Below are 19,609 nucleotides of genomic sequence, written 5' to 3'. Positions count from 1 at the left end.
ACACCATATCAGGAAGGAAGTGAAAAAAAACCCACATCTAGTTCCAAGTTTCAGCCCGGAGCCACCAGTTTGAGACCTCTTGTCTCCTGCAAAAATGTCCGCTTGCTCTGAGAGGCCCTTCGTGCTTAGTTTTGTACTTGGAGAAACACATCTGAGAGAGGGAGGTGGGCCCGGCTCTCCCTCCCAACTCTGCAAGCGCAGCTCTGAGCCTGTGAAGTATGCAGCCGGCTGGAAACCCAAGCTGCCCCTGCTCACGGCCCCAGGAGAATGTATGTTCCCTCTGCGGGCCCCCAGGGTGGAGGAGAGGCTGAAATCGATGCTTTCTAGAAACGTTGTCTGCCTGAAGGAGGACGTCAAATCCTCCCTGTTGACTTCAAATATAGATTGAGGTAACAGGTCTTCCCTCGAAGTGATTTTCCCTGGATCCAAACACTGGCCTCGGATAATTCTAAATAATCAATCCATGACTGTGCCTTAAACCCCACCAGGATTCGCTCTTGCCTGTTACAGTACTGAGTCCTTTGAAACCTGTAACTGAGAGATGTGAGGATCTCTCTCTGGGAGGGATCCCATCTGGGCCTTCAGAGAATGGAATCTGGGACAGGTTAGTTTGGAAGGAGAAAGCGACTGAAAGAGCAGGGGCTCGAGTGTGACATGGCAGGGCTGGGCGCAGCACCATGGCACAGGGCAGTCCCAAGGGTGGCCATGACCCAAAGGAAACTCATCGATTTCAGCATTTTCCAAAGTGTTGGAAATCGGGAAAAGATGGAATAAAGAAGAGGCCGTAAGCAACATACCGAAACCCGGTCTCTATAAAAATTTTTAAAAATTAGCCAGGCGTGGTGGCGTGTGCCTGTGGTCCAGGCTACTTGGTAGGCAGCATACTGAAACCTGGTCTCCACAAAAAATTTAAAAAATTAGCCAGTCATAGTGGCATGTGCCTGTAGTTGCGGTTACTTGGGATGCTGAGGTGGGAGGATAAATTGAGCCCAGGAGGTCGAAGCTGAAGTGAGTCATGATCGCATCACTGCACTCTAGCCTGGGTGATACAGCAAAAGACCCTGTCTCAAAAAAAAAGGACAAGGAGGGGAAGAAGGAGGGAAGGGGCACACGGTCAGCACAGCAGAACAGGTCTGCAGCCCAGGGAATAAGGTTTCTCTGGCTGGGCAAACAAACCCAGGCAGCTTCATAAAGATCACCTGGGCCCAGGCAGGGGTGGAGAACCTGCTGACAGCCTGGGATGCAGCCACCAGGCCCAGGTGTGCACGCAGACTCTCTGTTCTCATTGGTGCATTTCACATCTGCCCAATCGGCCTGTTCGTGGCCAGCGTAAGTTCTGGCTGACTGCGGGCCCGGTGCAACCAGGTTGTGGGTATTTTGAAGTTCAGTCCTGCCAGGATCCAACAGGCCTTGCAGGTTGGAGCGAGGAGGATTCTACGGCACCCCTTGGATCCACGCTGTCCCCTCAGCACAAGTAAGCCACCCAGGAGGGGGTGTGGAATTCCTGGGAAAACAGTCACTTTTTCCTACCTTCAGAGTGAAATGGGAGCTCAGAATCCAGGGGGCAAAAAAAGCTGAAATATCAAATAAGGCCTGTTATTTTCCTGTATACCTGGGTCGCAGGCAATCCGTGCAACCTCGGGTCGTCCTCAGCAATCACCCCGCAAGAGAAGCTGCATCGCCCCATTATCAAGGAGGAAACTGAGGCACAGAGTGAAAACATCACTGACTTCGGGGTCGCTGGTTCAAGGCCCCTGATGCAGAGATCAGCACTGTCCTCCGTGAGGCTTTCAAAACGCAAACTCATCCCCCCGTGCCCCCGGCCACACCCGCCCCATGCCACCCACCGCAGATGAAGCAGATCACAGCCTCGTTCTTTGTATTATAAACTGACTTTTAATAATAATAAAAAATCTATCATGAATTTAACAAGAAGAATCTGTACATTTTAAAGTAAACCAGTGCACAATGCGCTGGCCCTGGGCCCTCCCCCGTTTCCCGCAGCAGGGCTAAAGCGGGTCCTCCTTTGTCTCTGATGCAAGATACAGTGACAAGGCCACTGCCTGCCGTCGTGTATGCTGCAGCAAGAGAGGGAAGCGCACCCCGGAGGGTGGGAGGCTCGGATGCCAGGAGGGGTTCAAGCTCCCTGGCCTGGGGGCAGCAGGGAGCCCCCACCTGAACTCACCACCTGCCAGGGGTGACAGGCATCCCCTCCCTTCCTCCCCAGCTGTGACCTTTCCCTGAAGGCATACGGAAGCTGGGGGGACAAACTGCCGAGGGGGCTGGTGTGGGTCCCTCCTCCCCGGCAGGCAGGGTGGCTTCCTGTGCTCTGGCTGGTGATGCCCCAATCGCCCTGCTCTGAAAAGTTAACATCAAGAAAATAAATCACAGAAGCCACCGCCCGGTGTTTCCCGGTGACCCTCTAACCCATGTGACACAGCACCTCAGGCGGGGCTCCATCCCCTCGGCTCTAACCCTGGCCGGCCACCTCTCAGGACCTTGTAGCCAGTCACTCAAAGAGAGCGAATTCTAACACCGGCCAACCGCTGGAGAACGGAGGGTGGGGGAAGGAATCACAGTCGATACCTCAAAACGACACCTTACAACCCTAATATTAACAAACAGGAAACACTGACATTTTTTAATCTTTCAATAATTTAGTTTTTCTTTTGTGCTCTTTTTTTTTTAGTAGAAGCGGGAACAGTTGTCAATACTACCTTCTGTTGGTCCCGTTAGACAACATACCTTTCTTTGAAATTTAAAATGTCAAATATATAATCACACAACTTTAGAAAAAACAAATCTTGACAACACCACCAACAACAAAAAAATCCCAAAATAAACCAGAGATTTCACGCCATATAAATAAAGTCAGAGCAAATCTCGTGCCCGGGGCTGGTGGCCCCAGTTCCAGGGGCGGTGATGTCCAGAGCTGCTGTGGCTCTCGGGGATGCCCTGGTAACAGGCGTGATGGAGGCCCCGTCTCTCCTTTCCCGACAGAGCCAATTCTTTTCCAAGTCCACCAAGCAGGTTAGTACAGGGTTAGGGTGAACCTGGAAGCTAAGATGAGGAGGAGGAGACACATGTGGTCACCTGGAATGTGGACTTTTGAAGGAAACCGGGGTTTCAAAAGTGCAGGCGGAGCCATCCCGAGGGAGCCGAGTGACCCCATGTGGCCTCCATGATGTTCCCTTGGGTTCTGGGGACGCAGGAGCCGAAGGCCAAGCACCAGCTGCTCCCATCAGCTCTATGGGTCTCCAGCACCCCTCCAGCTTCTGGCAGGCATGTGGAGAACGGGCCGGCCCATGGCCAATCAGCCAGCTCATCATCACAGAGAGGGTGGCCAGGCTCGTCCCAGAAGGAGGCGGTGGAGGATGCTGGGCAGGTCCCAGAACGGGCGGCCGTGGAAGCCTTGGGTCATCTCTGGAGAAGGCCGGCGCTGCCCTGCTGTGTCTTCCCAAATCCCAGCTCCAGAGGCTGCAGCCCAGCGTGGGGCATTTGGGCGTTCAGAGGTCCCCATCCACCGGCGGCTGGCAGAGGCGGTAGAGGCTGGGGATGGAGGCAAAGAGAATGAGGAGAGGCCGGGGCGGGCCAGGACCTATTTGTATTATTTCCATTTTTACCTGAACATGTAATTCATGCCCAGAAACCCAAACTCACAGGTATATAAAAAAGATGCAGAGAAAAATATCTATGCTGTCCATGCCTTCTGCCAACTGCCAGGCCCCTCCCTACAGGCAGTCTCTGCCCACTCAGAGACTGGCGTTTACAAATGAAGACGTGTCTACACGTGCACGTGTGCGTTCACCCACGTGGGGGTGGGGCGCACATTCCACACTAGTGGGGGCCAGCTGGCCACAGCACTCTGCCCCTTACGCAGTTTCACTTGCTCTATCCTGGGAAACTCTGCATGCAGAGATGGTTTTGGAGCTGGGGGACCAGACAGGAGGCTGTGTGGTGTCCAGGGCAAGCAGACTGCAATGCTGCACATGTGGTCTGATGTGGTCAGAGCTCAGACTCCACGCCCAGACTGCCTGGGTTCAGAATCCCAGCTTTGCCATTTACTAGCTGTGTGACGTCAGACAAGATACTTAACCTCTCTGTGCCTCAGCATCCCCACCTGCCAAGTGGGGATGACAGCCAGACTTGGCTCACAAGGCAGCTGTGTGGATTAATGAGTCCACAGAGGGGAAGCGATTGGACAGTGCCTGGCACAGGGCAAAGGCCGTGAAGGTACTGAAAGGAATCACGTGCCACTCATGAGACACAAACAAGGTGTGTGTGGAGCCCCCAGCGCCACAGCACGGCAGCGACTCGTCACCACTGGCAGGAGGTGTTGCCGGCGCTCTGTGGTTACGTAAGACTTTGCCGCTGGGGGGAAGCTGCCTGAAGGGTCCACGGAACTGTGGACTATTTTTACAACTTCTTGGGAGTCACATTATTTCAAAACAAGAGTTATTTAAAACTTGTGGGCAGATGACGACAGCAAACTAGGGCTGTGGAGATGGAGAGAGGATCAGACGGAAACAACGCCATGATCCTAAAGGGCCTACATGTGGCACCAAGAGGAAGACTGAAAACCACGTGAAGAGAGGGCGGGGTGGGAGGACAGGCGGAAGCAGCACTCCCCATGCCAAAGACGGCAGGAACAGAGAGCATTCCTGCAAATCAGGCATCGCAGGCCCGGGCCCAGGCTGCTGTTCAGTTCGCGTTTCTGTAAGTGGCTAGAAGGTTAGCTTAGGTTGGATCAGCTAAAATCTCAGAATTCTTAATTCCACCCCGGGTTAAAGCGAGCAGCTCAGGGGTCAGGGACTCAGGGTAGGGGGCATGGGGTGGGGGGCACACGGCATGGGACACAGGGTGGAGGGCACGGGGCGGGGGCTCAGGGCTGAGAGGGCATGGGGCTGAGGGCACGGTGTAGTGAGGTGGGAGGATCGCATAGAGCCATCGCCCCATGGCACACCTGGGGGCCTTGCTCATCTTCCCGGTGGGAGCAGGAGCTCCTTTGGGAGGTGACGAAGTTGTGTCTGTTGCTCCTCAAAGAGGTTCCCCATAAATGAGAGGGGAAGCCCCATCTGAGCATTAGGGGTTAGGCCAGGAGCATGATGCCAAAGCCAGGCCCGGGTCCTGGCCAGCTGGGAGGGGACAGGAAGGGGCGGACAAGGCAGCCACTCACCGCGGAGCACCCTGGGGCATCTGGTCCTTGACTCGCAGGTTTTTGGCCAGGATCTCCACCCTTGGGCCCTGGAAGAAGGAACCATCAGGCTGGGGCCTCTGCAGGTTCAGGGCACGTGAGGAAGCACACTGGGGGGTGGGGGTGGGGCCCAGAAGCCCAAGGACCCAGAAGCTAAAATCCTTGCTCCCCTCCAGATTCAGAGAAGGCTCAGGCCTGGGGCTGGTGGCTACCAGCCCCTCATCCCACCCTGGCTGCAAGCATGCCATGCCCTCAGCCCAGGGTGCTGGGGGACCCTGTGGCCAAGTGGCCTCACCTGCTTCCGCATGATGTCCGTGGCCTGCATGATGCACTTGGGCAGCAGCCCATGGCTCCGTGCCAAGATGGCCGCCTGCTCCAGGGACACGCTCAGGGTGCTCCTGCAGCGGGGGAGGGAGGACAGTGGTGGGAGGAGGACAGCGGGAGTCAGAGGAGAGTGGGTGAGAGCTGGGGCGACTTCCTGTCCCTCCGAGGCCTTCCAGACCCAGTCCTGACCATTATGGCAGCGCCTCCTCCTGCTGTCCCTCCCCGCTTGCTCCTCTTCCTCCAGGCAGCCGCCACCCTCACTTGCAGGCGCTCTGGTGCTTCCCGGTCTGCGGAAGCCCTGTTGAGTTCCCTGTGACATTCCCAGTGCCTCGCTCAGAGGAGGACTTGGTAAATATCTGCTGAGTTAGTGGGGACTCCCTGGAAGCCTCACGGCTTGTCGGCTCAGTGGGGTTTGAGATGGACACATTCATTCACACCTCTCTGGGTTTCTCAACAGTTCTAGAACGTGGATTCTACAGCAAGACCTCTGGGATTCCAATCCTGTCCCTCCATGTAACTCCTCTGTGACCCTGGGTAGCTGAGTTAACCTCAGTTTCCCTATACTATTAAGTATGAAATAGGGAGCACGGTGGTGCACAGAGGACCCTGGCCCAGCTGGAGGGGCCTTCCTGGGAACCACAGGAAGCTGAGCAGCATCCTGGCCTCCACCCACTAGAGGCCAGGAGCTCCTCCCTCCCCCAAGTTGTGACAACCAAAAATGTGTCCAGACATTGCCAAATGTTCCCTGGGGATAAAACTACTCCTAGGTGAGATCCCCTAAAATAGGCCCCACTACAGCACTGGTAGAGAAAGATGGAAAGGAGTTAATCTGCATGGAACATCAATGACCTAGGAGGCAGGGTGCACTGGCCCCGAGAAACATTTATTCAGCAAATGTTTCTTGAGCACCTGCCTCAGGCCAGGCACTGCTCTAGGCTCTGGGGAACAGCAGAGAACAATAGGGGCCCCTGCCCTCCCAGATTTGGCCCTGCCCTGAGGGAGCCAGGGAGGAAATGAATACCCCAATGAAGGCTGCCTGGGGAGTGGGGGTGAGGGCTGCAGAGGAAGAGAGGGTTGGGAGGGCACTGAGTGGGGAGAGCGGGCACGGTTTGTAACAGGAGGTCAGGAAGCACTCTGAAGAAGGTGACCTCTTCCTCCCTGGGATGAGCACTGCGGACAAAGGATGGAGGTAGGAGGCAGGGGAGCCTCCAGTGAGGTCAGGAGGCCCCATAAACCAGCCACTGCTATTGTTAATGTTGAACGAGGCTTCCGGCAGAACTATAGGGCACAGCTCTCACACACACTCACTATGGCGTTAGAGAAGCAGGTGGCTCCACGGCCCTGCTAGGACCACCTGCTGCTGCCGCCATCCCATTTCACAGACAGACAAACTGAGGTGCAGACAGAGGCCAAGGCCTTGTCGGGGCCCCACAGGCAATGGCAGAACCAGGACTGGAACCCAGCCTTCCTGCCTCCTTGCCACAGGCCCCCAAACTGACCAGAAGCTGGGCCAGCCCCTCCCCACACCCCGACTCAGCGGACAGCAGCTCACCTCTGCATGCCTGTGCCACACATGACCATCTGGCAGGCCCCCAGGCGGTAGCAGAGCTCCGAGGAGATGGGGATGAGGCCGGCGCCCACGCTCCCAGCAGCACCAGGCTTTGGGTGGACAAAGGACTTCATGAGGCGGCAGAGCTCATCCAGGGCATTGATGGGGCGGATCAGCTGTGGGGGGTACCACACATACCCGGGGAGTTGAAGGAGGTAGGAGATCCCCACAGCCCCTCAGTCCCCACCTGGCCCTCCTCCCCCACCATCTCCTTCTAATCCAGCTATTCCTGCAGCTGCCTCCCAGCTCACCCCTCTGGGGATGACAATGCAATTCAATCTTCTATAACGTCTGCTCAAGAACCCTCTGTGGCTCCCCACTGCCCTACAAGCTGGCAATCAGTGTTGACCACATATTTCAGGTCTAACCTTCCAACCTAATTCTCTTCACCTGCCCAGGTGTGTCCCCAGTGAAGCCTGAAGAAAGTGCCCTCTCTTAGCCCGTCAAGACCAACACAAGTGCCCCCTCTCCAGAAAAAGCCTTCCCTTCTGCCCCCAGCACTCCCTGACCCCCACGTGGAGGTGCAAGTGGTGGTTCACTAACGAGCTATGCTGCGGGGACATGCGGGGACATTCTGCCAGCCAGAGTGGAAAGTCCCAAATGGCTGTGCCCACCCTCCTCCCGGAGCCCCCAGCTCACAGCCCCAAGACAGCACCCCAAAATCATCAGCACATTCGAGGCCTGCCTGACCCTAGAAAACCAAGAAGCCAAAAGACATGCGTTGAGGGTCAGAGGCAAGGAGCCCAGGGAGCCGAACTATCGAGGCCCCTCAGAGGGAGCTGCTCTGGCTCGGGCCAACGGGGACATATGGCAACATGGTCCCCAACAGCCAGATTTTCCCATGCCTCCAGAAAAGCTGGAAGCCTCTGTTTTTATGGGAAATCTTTTGATTTCTAAAGGTTGACAGCAAATTTGAAACACACAAACAAAAAGAATACCGTACAGGTTACATCTGTCATGAAGTCCAGGCTCCAGCCTCAGAGAAACGCTGCGATTAATAAGGGGGATGGGAGTGGCAGAGATGGGCGGGTCCCAGCGAAAATAAATCATCCCAGGAAGTTGGGGAATGGGGAGGAAGCTATCGTGGGAGACTTCCTGGAGGAGGAGAGACTGCAGGGTCTCAAGGGCTTCTGGGCTAGAATCTGCTGGGGCACAACCCTGAGTCTGTCGGCTGAGTCCTGACTCCTGAGCGCCCCGCCCTGCCCAAGCTCCCTGCAGTGGAAGGAGGGCAGGTGGACATACCTGGTCTATCTTTACCGCCGTGGTGCTGGCATCCGTGGGCAGGTTAGACCGCTCCAGGTAAAATGCCCTGCGAGAGAAAGATGGGGATGAGGCAGGGGCCACCACACCCACCATCCTGCCCCTACCCGGGTCCCAACTCCTGCAGCCACCGTGACTCCGCCCTCTGCCAACTCTCAGAATGAAATCCCTGAGAGCACCTGCAGGCTGTGCTCACCCGCAGGCACCTGTTCCTACAACAGCCGGGGGCAATGAGAGGCCTCCTGAGCACTCCTCCAATGCCGCCCCTCCCTGCCTGCCCGTCCACAGTGGCCCCCAGCCCTCTGCTCCCCAGCCCTCTGCTCCCCAGGCCCTGTTCCTGCTTTTTCTCTCTTCTGAACACTTCTCACCACTTGGCGTCTCATGGCTCTGGGCTTACTGGTTTACCGTTCGTCTCCCCCTCTAGGACAGGGGTCAGCGAACTTCTTCTGTGAAGAGCCCAACGGTAAATATTTTAGGCTTTGTGAACAAGAGTCTCAATCACAGCCACTCAACTCTGCCACTGTAGCACAAAAGCTGCCACAGAGGATGCGAAAACGAGTGAATGCAGCTGTGTGCTAATAAAACTTTATTTACAAAACAGGGAGGCAAGGTGGGCTAGATTTTGACAACCTTGCTCTAGAATATATGCTCCACGAAGAACAGGACTTTGTTTTGCTCACTGCACATTCCCTAACAAGCACCCGGAACACTGCCTGGCCCGCAGAAGGCCTCAATGTGTGTGAATGAAGGGATGAATGAATCATCACACAGGCAGGACTCAGAATATTCCACAGATGGCACAGAACAGACTGATGACAGCTCTGATCAATCCAAACAGATGCCAGTTTTCGATAACTGGGCTGGATGCTTTCTCTGAGCAAACGAATGAAGCCTCATTCTCTCATTTCCAAATGATGAAGCCCAGACCCATACTCATCTCCCTGGGCTCTTAATTCTCAGCCTGCCTCTGTCACAGAGGGAGGTGGTGAGACACACGCAGCAAGGGCCGTTGGGGAGGGTGGCAGGAGAGGGAGCTGCAGAACTTAGAAGCTGCCTCCCAGAACCTGTGGTTCCTCCTGGTGATATCTGGCCCCTCTCTCACCCCTCCTCCCCTGGGGTTCTCTTCTGAGCAGCCAAGACCCTGGGAGCCGCACCCCTCACTCACAGGCCCAAGAGTCCCAAGGTCCCCTGTCCTAGCTCCCACCCTCTGCAGAATGAAGCCGGCTCCTCTCAGTAGGAAAGACCCACTTTGAAACCAAACAGACTCCAATTCAAAGCTCAGCCACTGCCTGGCTGTGTGACCTTGGGCAAGTGTGTACGCTTCCTGGGCCTCAGTCGCCTCCTCTGTAAAGTGGGATCCATGGCCTACTGCCGTGAGAATCTTACGCAGGCAAGAGTCCTGTCACACAGAAGGTACTCAAGAAAGGGTGTGTGGCCCACGCTGGGGGTCCATCTGGCACCTTCCATGCTAATGCCCACTCCACGTGGAGGATTCCTGACTCCTGCCCCCAACAGCGACCCCAGGCGGATACCTGAGTTTGCGGTAATACTGCTGAACTTTCTCCAGGGACTGTGCGTTGATCTCCTGCTGCAAATCCTCCACGGCCTGGCTGCCTGGAGAAGGCGGCCCCTCCACGTTCTCCAGCGCTGGGAGGGGAGATGTCGGGGGTGGGCAGGCAGTTGGGAGCTGGTGTGCTTGGTGGCCTTGGCTCGGCCCCCGTGGTCCTCCCTGCCCCAGGCCTGAAGCTCACCTTTCGTGAACAGCGCTGTGTGCAGCCTCAGGCTGGCCCCACCCTCCAGGCGGGAGGGCAGCTTGGAGAAGTGGTAGCTGTCGAGGTAGAAGACGACCTTCAGTGCCTGCCGGCTGCCCTCAATGTGGTAGAAGACGTTGGTGTCTGTGGGAGGACACGGGGCAGGGTGACTCACCACCAAGGCCAAGGCCAGGAGAAGCCCTGGCACACCTCTCCAGAACAGCTGGCACCTCCCTGCCCCCAGGTCTACGGGGGCAACCTGGGACCTCCCTGTTCTCCTGACTCTACAGGGGTAGCCTCAGACCTCCCTGCCCTCCTGCCCTCTAGGGACAGCCTCCAACAGCCCTTCCCTCTCACTCTCCGAAGAACTGCAGCTGACACCTCCCTTTCGCCTGCTTCACAGCTCCTAGTTCCGCTGCTTAATTCTTGAACCTGATGCGGACTCTGCCTACTTAGGGGGTCCACAGAATTTGGGGTCAGAGCTTCCCCAGTGCTCCTTGTACCCTCACTCAGTAGCCCACGGCCCCTGCCTGGGAAAAGCTGCCCTCAAACGGGGCATGCATCTGATTCATAGCCAGAAGGAAGCGCTTAGGGCAGGGAGGGTAAAATATGGCACCCAGACCCCATCCTGCACCCATGGCAGACATCACTCATCAATCAAAACTCTGCCCGAGCCAATCTCAGCCTGGAGACAGGCAGCTGCTGCCAATTAATTCCAATTGCTATTCAAAGAGAACCTCCGTTCCTCTAGACTCTAGTCCATGCATTTTCAGCAGGAGAGACACAGACACTGTCCCCAAGGAGGTGAAAACTGGCTCATGGGAAAGAGAACGAAAACTTTCCTCTTTTAATGTATAATAAGCACAGATGCGCAGATAAACAGACATAGGGTATACCCGTAGTATTATAATTTGGTGGGCGTGCAGCAATTAGGAAAAATTGACTAAAAAGGCTTTTTATGAAATTAAATGAAATCTAATGAAATGAAAAAACTGAGAAACACTAATCCAGTGCCTGGTTCCTAATTAAACCCACATGCCTCAGAAGCCCCAGGAGGGCTTTCAACATACAGGCCTCTGGGCTCCACCTCCAGAGTTTCTGAGGCCGTAGTTCTGGCTGGGCCAGAGAATCTGCCTTTCTATCAAGCCCCCAGGTGCTGCTGGTCCAGGGGCCATGCTCTGAGAACCCCTGCTCTCAGAAGCAAGCCCAGAAGTTCCCAGCCCTGGCTGCACATCCAGACTACCCAGCACCCAGACCCCGCCCCACAAACCGATCAGAATCGCTAGGGCCCAGGGCACCGGGATCGTTGCAAAGTTCCCTCGATGATTCCAGAGTGCAAGCAGGGCTGAGACGCACTGGGCTAGACTATGAGCTCCAGGAGGGTAGGAATGAGGACCATGTTACATGGCCCAAAACGCAGCCTGACACATACTATGTGCTCAAAATTATGGACATGTACATAGATGGATGGATGGATGGATGGATGGATGGATGGATGGATGGATGCATGGATGGATGGATGGATGGATAAATAAATGGGTGGGCAGGTGGAAGGATGGGTGGAAAACAGAAACAGAGAGAAAGAGAGAAAGAAAAGGGAGAAAGGGGAGAAAGCGTGGAGGAAGGAGAGGAGAGGACAAGAGCAAGGGAGGAAGGGAGGATGGAACTTAATTATGGTACTTATTTAAGCCCTTTAAAAATCTTAACAAGTTTTCACATCTCTAGGGAAGAATTTTATTAAGAATTGGGTACTAGTGTCATTCTCTTTTAAGAGCTGTTGGAAATAGCGGGGTTCATACAAAAAGAAACCCCTCTTTTTCCATGTGTGCCCCAAAGTTCAGCTCTCACACTCATGTTGGAGGCATGAGGTTTGACAGCACTGAGTACTGAGCCCACCTTGGGCAGCTGGCCCAGAGGCAGGGGAAGGACAGGGTGACCCCAGGGAGCTGTCCCTTCCACCCCAGGACCCCACCTCTCACAGTGGGGGATGGGAGAAATCACTCACTGGCCACATAGTTCTCGTCCAGCTGCTTGAAGGAGAAGGTGACATTGTCCAGCTCTGACAGCGTCACCCAGATGTCCTCCAGCATGGTCCGTTCCTCCTTCTGCAGGAAGAATACAGTGTGGAGGAGTCTCAGATGCCAACCCTGCCCCAGGGTTTCCTATCAAGATGCTGAATTCAACTCTAGTCGGCACTCCAGACTGTGGGCCCCCTGGGTGCCAGGTCCTGAGGGTGACTCTCCAGAGTGGATGTGAAATCATGGTGTGCTCTGTGGCTTGTCCTGCACTTTCAAGGGTCATAGAACCCATCTCTGCCTTAATTCGCTGAGTGATCCTAGTAAAGTCACTGCCTCTCTTGCCTGGACCACCAACCAGGCTTCTAACTTAACCTTTTCGAACCTAACACACTCAAATAAAAGTCCCCAATTCCTTCCTCAACCTCCCCCAGTCGGTCCCATGTCAGCAAATAGCACCAGCATTCACTCGGTCATCCAAGATCCAAACCTTTGACTTCTCAGTTTCTCTCCCGCTCACCCTGGGCCTGGTCCATCACCAAGTCTGATGGGGTGACACTAAAACATCCTCCAGACCCACCCACCACCCTCCGGCTTCCCGGCCACCACCCAGGTTCAAGGGTCCACCGTCTCTCGCCAAGGTGACACCAGGTTTCCCTTCTGCCACTCTCTGCCCCCAAACAATACCTCCTACAAGTCACGTTTTGAAAACTTAACCCAAATTATATCACTCACTCAGCTCCAAGCCTCTGAACCCTCCGCTGCTTCCAGATTAAAGTCTCAGGCCCTACAGATCAGTCCCCACATCTCCCCAGCCCCTGCGGTTCCCCGCTGGCCACACCGGCCGCTCTTCGGGGCCTTTGTACATGCTGGTCCCTCTACCCTGCACACTCTTCCTCCACTGTCTGCCTGGCTGGCTGAGGTCTCAGCTCAAGCGTCACCGCCTCACACAGCCTGTCTCTGACAGAGAAGCTGCAGCACCCGCCAAGCTTCCTGCAGAGATTCCCTTCTCCCCACCTTCCTTCCCTCCTGTCCTTTCTTCTCAAGCTGCTTCCCCCAACTAGGAAGTCAGCTTCAGGCCCCCAGCTCCCAGCTCAGGGCCTGGCACATCGTGGTGTTTGGAAAATGAAGGAACTGGGCCCAGCATCCCCATGTGAGAAGAGGAAGAGGAGGGCTGAATATTCCCAGCTTCCTCCCTTGGCCCCAGGTTGTGCATTCTGGGAATCAAGTGACAGCCAATCTCGTGCCACACAGGCGCCTTGTGCAGCAGCGGACAGCAGAGGGCGCTCCAAGGCCAGGCCTCCCCACCAGCCAGCAGCAGGGGCTCCAGGAGCCAACCTCAGAGGCACTGGTGACTCTAGGGCCCTGGCCGGATATCCAGCAGCACCCCTGGCTTCCACCACCCCACTCCCACCTCAGGCCCTCAGCTGTCACAACCAGAAATGTCTCCAGACATTGCCAAGTGTCCCCTAGTGGGGAAACTGCCCTGGGCTGAGAGCCACTGGTCTGTAGCATGGATTCTATTATCTCTGTGTGCCTCCCTCCCTCCCACTGGGAAAGAAGATCCCTGGGTACAGGAACTCTGTTTTGTTCACTGCTGGACCTTCAGTGCCCATAAAACAGCACACAGGTGCTCAACAAATCCTGCTGCAGGAATGACAAGGCCCGGGGGAGCCTGAGTGAGTGGGCAAGGGCTCCCTCGACCCGGCCTGGGCGGGCACCAGTAGGTGGGCCAGCAGGGGCGCCCTCCCGCCCCACTCACTCACCACTGTGGCTGGTGAGAGCAGGGACTGGCAGTGCAGCAGGACGCCCGTGGCCGCCACCTGCTCCAGCCACTTGCGGCTGGCGTCGCGGCTGCTCTCCTCGTACTCGCCATTGTTGTTGTAGCGGTAGCCCAGGGCCGCCAGCAGCTGCTCGGAGAAGGTGCACACGGCAGCCACCAGGGCCTGGCAGAAGATCGCGTCTCTGCGCAGCTGCAGCTCGGTGTCTGGGGGCAGACGGCAAGGGGCCTTGCTGGAGGGGTGCTCCTGCGCCACCAGGAGGCCCACACCCCAAAGCCCTGGACCCCTCATGGAACCCCCAGGAAAGGGCTAACATTAGGCCAGAAATTACTTTTTGGTGGACATCCCAGCCACCAAAAGCCAATTCCACAAAAATCAATTCTACTAAAAGCAAAGCCCATTTGCCAAAACTGTTCTCTCAGTGACTCATCTGCCTGCTTTGCAAACCAAACAAACACCTTGTGATTTTCCTAAGGGTTTCGCAAGACCCTCACCCTCAGCCATTTCTCCTCTCATTACGGGATTTCTTGGCCTTGGCCAGTAGAATGCCAATGGTGCTAAGCTCTTCTGCCAAGCTGCACGTGTTCAGAAATGCAGTTTGGCATTGTCTCTACTTTGGAGAACTATGCTTTCTTCCTTCCCCCACCTCTGCCCTTGGCCCTGTCCTTGACATTGGCACGGTCTGAAGAACAGGCCAGTTTCAAGCTATTGCTCTCTCAGGGTCCCAGTCTTCCGGAAGGAATTATTTCCAGTGGCCGGCTTCTGGCCAGCGAGTTTTTAGTGACCAAATTTGACCCAGATCCTGCAGTAGCACCCCCTTGGCTGACAATTTCTGGAAAGAAGGGAGGGGTAGAGAAGGTCTCCAAGATTCTCCCGCTACCTCCCCGCCTTCCTCTTCCCCACTCTCTGCTGGGTGGAAGCCCCCAGGCTGGGTCTGAAGGCTCTACCCGCACAGGGTCCCCTAACATCGTCCTCTATCCCGGGGCCCCGTCAACATCCACCCAGGCCTGGGCAGTGGCACAGGACAGGGCTCCTGGCTCCAGTGCCCTAAGACTTGTCCCTTGGACATACAAGGAAGAAGCAAGTTTCAAGTAGCTCTTGGAGGGGCTCCAGGCCAAAGCGTTGCCTCCCCCGGTCCAGGCCCTGAGGGTGTGGATGGTTGGCCTTGGGTGGCGGAAGAGGCCGGGTATGTGCCCCCCACACACCTGTAAAGCCCTCACCTGTGCACTTCAGCAAGGCCAGGAGCAGCTGGTTCTTCCCATCTGGAAGGAGAAGGGAGAGAGAAAGGGGGATGGGCTGGGAGGGGGCAGCAAGAGGTGAGGGCAGAACCGGGCCCCTCCCCATGGCACCTCCCAAGGTGCTCTGACCCTTCACAGCAAAGCCCTGGCACCCAAGGCTGTGCTCAAGGAGGTTCTATTGATTGTTAGGTGAACTCCAGGAACCCCCAACCTCAGGCAGTGGAACCCCAACCGTGAGCCCCATCTGTACATGGAAGCTTCGGACACAGACAGAACCAGCCCCTTTAATCCCTAGGCCACAGCCCCTGCCCCACACCTTGTTCACATAAGTATGGTCACACACTCACACGTACAACCTAGGTACACACGTATCCATACACACACACACTCACACATCAACAGACACCCAAGTGCATGCCACACACAGAGACGTACATATACTCATATGTAGACTCACATATGTACACATGCAGGTACACATGCGCCCACACAAGCACACAGACACACAAGTGCACACCACACACGTGCACTCATATGCAGACTCACATACATATGTACACACACAGGTACACATGCATCCACAGAGACACACAACAGACACGAGTGCACACATAAGACACAGACACACACTCCTAACAGCCTCACACACATATTCTCATCCTACATGGGCACGGCCCTACACACGCCTTGTCCTGCAAAAAAAGCTCATTTCTTCCAGGCCGAACATCCTGTTCTCTTTCCTTCAAAAAGATGCTCCTCGGCCCAGAAAGCACTTAGAAAGATGTGGAAGGGCTTTGGATTTGGTTTATTGGGTGCCTTCTTCCCCAGGAAGGACTGCAGGACTCAGGGCTGGGCAGGGTAAGAACGAGAGCAGCTACAGAGGTGTGCGCTTGTCAGGACTCACCACGCCCGGCAGCCAGGCCAGGACTCACCACGCCAGGCAGCCAGGCCAGGACTCATCACGCCAGGCAGCCAGGGCACTGAGCGCATGACCTATGCTGACTCATTTAATCCTCCAGACCACACGAGAAGAAGGTGGCACTATGGGCTCATTTGACACAGGAAGAAACTAAGGCCAGAGGTGTCAAGGAACTCGCCATGATCACACAGCCAGTAAGTGGGTGAGCTGGGATTCAAGCCCTGGTGGTCTGGACCCAGAGTTGACACTCTTCACCAGTTACACTTTTGGAGAACAGGACAGATCAGAAGCAGCAGAGACTCCAACTCAGAGGCTGCCGTTCCCCAAGGGAACAGCCCAGAGTCCTCTAATCTCCCACTGTCCTGGTCGAACATCTCCCCCATCCGGATTCTTCTAACCCAGGAGTCTCAGACGCAAATGCCGGCAAGGGCCAGGCATGTGACGTAAGATGCGTGGAGCAGACGCCAAGCCACAGGGAGTGGCGGAGACTGGGGTGAATTGGAAAGCACCTCGGCCCCACGTACACAGAGTGGCCACCACTCCTCTGCACCAAGGGAGGATGGGAGACTGGGCCTGGAGTCACCAGATCTTCTCATTGTTCAAAAGCAGCCAGAAATCCCAGTTTTTATATGAGAACCTCTGTCAAGCTGGCAGCAGAGTCACAGTTTTTGCTGCTGCAGCATCGGAACCTATCTGTGGGCCCGAATCTGGTCAGTGGGCTGCCAGCCTGTGTCCCTCATACCCTGATAATAACAGGAACTCACACATCCAATGTTTTGGAAGCTGAGAAAGAACAGGTTCAGTCTTTTCAACCTCCAAAGTCAGGGCTTTGTTTTCTTTTGTTTTATTTCTGATTTTTGTTTTGATAGAGACAAGGTCTCACTATGCTGCCCAGGTCTCAAACTCCTGGGCTCAAGTCACGTCCTGCCCAGGGCAGGACACTCAGCTGAGAGAGGGCATCACTTCTCTTGTCCTCTCCCTGGGCATGGAGAAACAGGGGTCACAGAACTGGATCCATTCCTGATTCTCTCATGTTCCACACCAAAGGCCACGGCCCCCTCCCCACCATGATGCACCCTCCCTGCCACTGACCTTCCACGTGTCTCTGAATGTTGTCCACCAGGGTCTTGATGGAGTTGGGGAGGTTCCAGGGGTCCTCTTGGATGCTGATCTGGATCAGGCTCCGGCCACGGATTGTACACTCTTCTTTCTGTTTAAACTCTGGGGCAGGAAAGTGGCATGAGGGCCAGGGAAGGGACGGAGGTAGCTTTGGGGAACGGTGGCACAAAGGCCTATGTCCCATCACATATCCCAGAGCTCATAATCCTAGATCAAGGGAGCTGGCAGGACTCCTGGGCATTATCTGGTCCACAGAGGGTAAATGTGCTACTATTTCATGGCACCACACCCATGGCAGATATCACTCATCAATCTCAGCACTCCTTCCTGCTGCACTGAGACCAGGACTCCCCACAGCTACAGCCAATCCAGTGCAGACCTCACAAATCAATCGTAGCTTTCCTTTAGTCTAAGCCTGGGTGTTGTAGTCACAGAAGGATTCTCAGGAACTATCTCCTCATAGCCACAACCAATTGAGATGGCACATGAGTTCTAACCCTTTCCCTACAGAGAGGAGGAAGCCCACACACAGAGCGGGAAAGCGACATGCCTTAAGTCACACAACTGGGTAGTGATAGCGCTGGGACTTGCCTCTGGCCCCACCATTCAGAGGCCAGGAAGACAAAGGCCCCTGCAAAAGACAAAGGCCTCTTTCCTCCTGCAAGGTGCCAGTTTCTGAGATATTTGTGGGTTTGCCGTTTCTGCTGACGTCCATCCCTGAAAGCTGATCCTGAGACAGCAGGATGTGCAGCTGAGCTGGGGAGCCCCAGGTCCCCATCACTTCCCACCCTCTCTTGGTGACAACTGCCCATCTGCATTTCTATCTCCTACAATCTCACTGGGAGCTCCTTGAGGTCAGGGCAGTATCAGATTCATCTCAGGGTCTCCAGTGCCCAGTACAAGGCCTGGCATAGGCTGGTTCTGGGAAATTATTTACTGGATGTACAGAAGCATGAATGGACAGATGGATGGATGGATGGGTAGAAGGGTGAAAGAGTTGGGCACATAGATGGAAGAAGGGAAGGATGGATGGATGGACAGACAAGCAGATGGATGGATGGATGGGTAGGTGGGTGGATGGATGGGTGGTTGGGTGGGTGGATGGATGGATAGACGGTGAGTGGATAGTTGGGTGGATGGGTGGATGGATGGATGGATCAACGGGTGGATGGGTGAATGGATGGATGGATAGCTAGATGATAAATGGATGAGTGGATGGATGGATGGATGGGTGGATGAATGGATAGATGGTGGGAGGGTAGATGGGTGGATGGATGGATAGTAGGTTGGGTGGATGAGCAGGGTGGGTAGGTGGGTAAATGGGAGGAAAGGTAGGTAGGAGAACATAAGAAATTTCAATGCCTTTTCTCTCAATCATTTCAAGAAGAAAGTCTGAATTTGGTGTTGGTAAGCCCTTAACACTTCTTTAATTCACAAATCCCTCTCTTAAATGAAGAACAAAGAGCCCTTGGCAGGCAACAGTGCCTAACTGCAGTATAATGATATTTTGTTGCTGTTATTTGCATTTAATTTATCATTATGGTGTATCATAAATTTTTGGCATATTATACTGGCTTTTCGTATATAGAGAGTTCAATAAGCTCCTTTCAAAATTAAATTTTTTAAGAGTGATGCTTTTTAAAAAGTGATGTCAATAAATAAGAAAAAAATGAGTATAGTTTAAAAGACATGAAAGAAGGCTGAGTACAGTGGCTCACGCCTGGAATCCCAGCACTTTGGGAGGCCAAGGCAGGAGGATCGTTTGAGCCCAGGAGTTCAAAACCAACCTTGGCTACATGGCAAAATCATGTCTCTACAAAAAAAAAAAAAAAATCAAAAATTAGCCAGGAGAAGTGGCGTGCACCTGTAGTCCCAGCTACTTAGGAGGCTGAGTTGTGAGGATAACTTGAGCCTGGGAGGTCAAGGCTGCAGTGAGCTGTGATCACACCACTGCACTCCAGCCTGAGTGACAGAGTGAGACTCTTTCTCCAAAAAATGAAAGAGAGAGAGAGAGAGAGACAGAAAGAAAGAGAGACAGAAAGAAAGAAAGAAAGAAAGAAAGAAAGAAAGAGAAAAAGAAAGAAAGAGAGAAAAAGAAAGAAAGAAAAAGAAAGGAAAGAAAGAAAGAAAGAGAGAGAGAAAGAAAGAAAGAAAACCAAAAGAAAGAAAGGAAAGAAAGAAAGAAAGAGAGAGAGAAAGAAAGAAAGAAAACCAAAAGAAAAAAAGAAAAAGAACGATTATTGGCTCAGAGTCTACAAAAACAGGCCATGGGCTGGATGTGGCCCATGGGCTAAAATCGCTGTCCTGATGATCCCACAGTCGTTCAGCAGTAGAGGGGCAGAGCTGAGCATCAGCCTGGGTATGCCGCCCTGTCTAACACCCTTCCCCATCGCAGGCTG

General features: G+C 54.5%; 1 protein-coding gene across 2 annotated transcripts in view; it reads right to left on the bottom strand.

The window, feature by feature from the left end:
• Positions 1–1,876: 1,876 nt before the first annotated feature.
• PREX1 (phosphatidylinositol-3,4,5-trisphosphate dependent Rac exchange factor 1) overlaps positions 1,877–19,609 on the bottom strand; it is a 206,644-nt gene continuing 188,911 nt past the window's right edge. The window contains exons 30-40 of one of the 2 annotated variants that reach the window (XM_032143074.2): positions 17,184–17,312; positions 15,155–15,196; positions 13,920–14,140; positions 12,144–12,243; positions 10,139–10,282; positions 9,920–10,034; positions 8,370–8,436; positions 7,071–7,243; positions 5,490–5,592; positions 5,177–5,244; positions 1,877–3,549 (exon numbers count right to left, since the gene is read on the bottom strand). In XM_032143074.2, coding sequence (XP_031998965.1) covers positions 3,507–3,549; positions 5,177–5,244; positions 5,490–5,592; positions 7,071–7,243; positions 8,370–8,436; positions 9,920–10,034; positions 10,139–10,282; positions 12,144–12,243; positions 13,920–14,140; positions 15,155–15,196; positions 17,184–17,312 — 1,205 coding nt within the window. In that variant the 3' untranslated portion in view covers positions 1,877–3,506. The remainder of the gene's footprint in view (positions 3,550–5,176; positions 5,245–5,489; positions 5,593–7,070; positions 7,244–8,369; positions 8,437–9,919; positions 10,035–10,138; positions 10,283–12,143; positions 12,244–13,919; positions 14,141–15,154; positions 15,197–17,183; positions 17,313–19,609) is intronic. The other variant, XM_032143076.2, reaches the window with a different exon arrangement.

Source organism: Hylobates moloch, unplaced genomic scaffold (assembly GCF_009828535.3).
Source record: "Hylobates moloch isolate HMO894 unplaced genomic scaffold, HMol_V3 SCAFFOLD_21, whole genome shotgun sequence".
Taxonomy (NCBI): Eukaryota; Metazoa; Chordata; class Mammalia; order Primates; family Hylobatidae; genus Hylobates; species Hylobates moloch.
This window is presented reverse-complemented; position numbering and strand designations above follow the sequence as displayed.